The sequence below is a fragment of the Bidens hawaiensis genome, unplaced genomic scaffold (assembly GCF_021521415.1).
Source record: "Bidens hawaiensis isolate Kalapana, Puna unplaced genomic scaffold, B.hawaiensis_p1.1 tig00052594_1, whole genome shotgun sequence".
In the NCBI taxonomy this organism is placed as follows: Eukaryota; Viridiplantae; Streptophyta; class Magnoliopsida; order Asterales; family Asteraceae; genus Bidens; species Bidens hawaiensis.
This window is the reverse complement of record NW_027499470.1, coordinates 56,089-58,490: the sequence shown is the minus strand read 5'-3', so window position 1 is coordinate 58,490 and position 2,402 is coordinate 56,089. Positions and strand designations below refer to the sequence as shown.

Here is a 2,402-nt window from a genome sequence, read left to right as displayed (position 1 = left end):
TTTTTTATGGAAAACGTTTGTCGCAGTGGCAACAATGTATTTCCCAAAAGATCATAACACTTGCCCTACTCGATTATCAAAGTTTGGATATTTCTTACAGTGGTGCTGTCAATATTTCAGAGCACATGAGCTGTATTGTTATATTAACTTAATGTATATAACCTATGTAGTCAATCTCAGGTATCACGGTTATCGGTCCTCATGTGAAATATCGGTCAGAATATCGATACCGATAATATCGGCGATATTGGTTGATATTGACCGATATTTCACAAATATTGACCGATATTTCACCGATATTCCCGATATCAGTGTTTTAAGTCTTAATTTTCAACTTTTAGTGTTTAATGTTGGTGTTTCGAGTCTTAATCAGTTCTTACTTGCTACAATTGTTAGTGTTGTAAAAGGTTAATTTGTTAATAGGAGGAGAATATACTGAATTGTTAGTGCTAAAGTGCTATATATGTAAATTCTGCATGATATTAAAATTACCGATATCCCACATATATCTCATCGCGATAATCGATATCCGATATTTTTTTTGCATTAATTGCTTAGTATATAACTATAAATAAATTAATTATATTTCAAAACCCCATGACCTAGTGGTATAGTGTGATACTGTGTTTGTTCTTTAAAAATGAGGTGATGATCTAAAAGCAAGATTTAGAAATTTTTTATTAGAAAAATTTTGCTGTTTAAAAAGCATAATGTTGTTATAAACGTGTTATTCATGTGAATGGATGAAAACATATCCATGTGAATAGATGAAAGATTTTCAACCCAATTAATTACATTTGTCTCCTAAATAGTAATTATAATGGTGTATATATATACCTATCACATGCAACAATAAAAAGATGCAGATCGAAAAGTTACTGATTTTATATATCTTCATTCTCTTACTTTTTTGTCATCTTCAAGTTTAAAGATTTACATTGATAATCTTGTTATAATTTAATGGTCAAATTATAACACGTTATCAGCACGAATCGCTTTTGGCTTAATCAAGAAGATCAACCAAGTAAGAAGACGTCAATCATAAACAAGTAATAAAATGACGAATATTGCAAAGCTTGAATTTTTTGCTCTCAAAAGTTCTAGAGAGAACTATATACCATAGACAGCAAATGTCAAAAGACACCTCAAATCAATGGATGTGTTAGATGCAATTAATGAAAACAATATATTGGATGAACAAAATAGAGCAACAGCTGATGTCTTTATCCATAAACACATTGATGAAATGCTTCAGTTAGAGTATTTTAATTATGATAATCCAAGTATTTTATTGAAAGAATTAAAAAGCAGATTTAATCATCAAAGGGATTCATTACTTCCTATTGCTCGAGCTAAATGGAACAATCTAAGGTTTCTAGATTTTATAAAAGTGAATGATTACACATCTGCTCTATTAAATATATGTTCAAGGCTTGAATTTTGTAAACAAATTATGACTGTGGGAGATATGTTAGAAAAAACTTACTCTACTTTTCACGCATTAAATATAATTTTGCAACAACAATTATGGTTGCAAAATTTTCAAACATACTATGATATGAATAAAAATCTCATCATTGCAGAGAAAAATAATGAGCTATTAATGAAAAACCATCAAGCTCGTTCCACAGGATTATTAGCCATACCAGAAGCAAATATTGCTTATAATAATGATCATAAGAATTCTGGACATAAACGGGAACAAGGACGTGGACGAGGCCATGGGCATGGCCGAAACTATTTCAATAAAACCCATTTTAGTGGTCGCAACCACTCACTTAAATGGAATAATAATAATAATAATAATGGACGTGGACACGGTCGTGGTCATAGCCAAAGAGCTAATAATTACCACGCTAACCAGCAAAACAAGTTTAAAAATGATGCTGGTACGTCCCAGAATAATGGAGGCTCATGTTTTAGATGTGGAAGTAATAATCATTGGGCAAAGACTTGTCGAACACCTTCACATCTATGTGAATTATATCAAGCATCTCTGAGAGGAAAGGAAAAGGAAGTGAATCATATCGACAAAATTGATGACATCGATATTGAGTTGAATGCCTCAGACTTTATCAATGAATCAGACCCTGAAAGTGATATTGTTAAATCATAATGATAATTATGTATTTCCTTTCACGTTTATGTCTTAATTATGTTTAATTACTTTTCCTTTCATGCAAAAAATAAAAGTTTCCTGTAATAAATTTAGGAATGTATAATATATGCACTTACTGTTTTTCTTTATATTTGAAGATTAAAATGAATTTCATTGGAGCAAAAGATTAATCAAATGATGCTGATTTATGCATAGCGGATAGTGGTGCTACACATACTATCCTAAAATCTCAAAAATATTTTTACGAATTAAAACCAATAAAGGGAAATATTAATACAATATC

The 2,402-nt window shown here is 30.4% G+C and overlaps 1 protein-coding gene across 1 annotated transcript; it reads left to right on the top strand.

Annotated features, from left to right (window-relative positions):
• The first annotated feature begins 1,153 nt into the window (after positions 1–1,153).
• On the top strand, positions 1,154–2,116 carry LOC143599726 (uncharacterized). Its single transcript, XM_077077616.1, has one exon. It carries the CDS (start codon positions 1,154–1,156, stop codon positions 2,114–2,116), a length of 963 nt encoding a protein of 320 aa, XP_076933731.1.
• The last annotated feature ends 286 nt before the right edge of the window (positions 2,117–2,402 follow it).

What these genes read in the sequence shown, in the direction of transcription:
- LOC143599726 (XM_077077616.1), top strand. Translation starts at nt 1,154, where the DNA reads ATGGATGTGTTAGATGCAATTAATGAAAACAATATATTGGATGAACAA.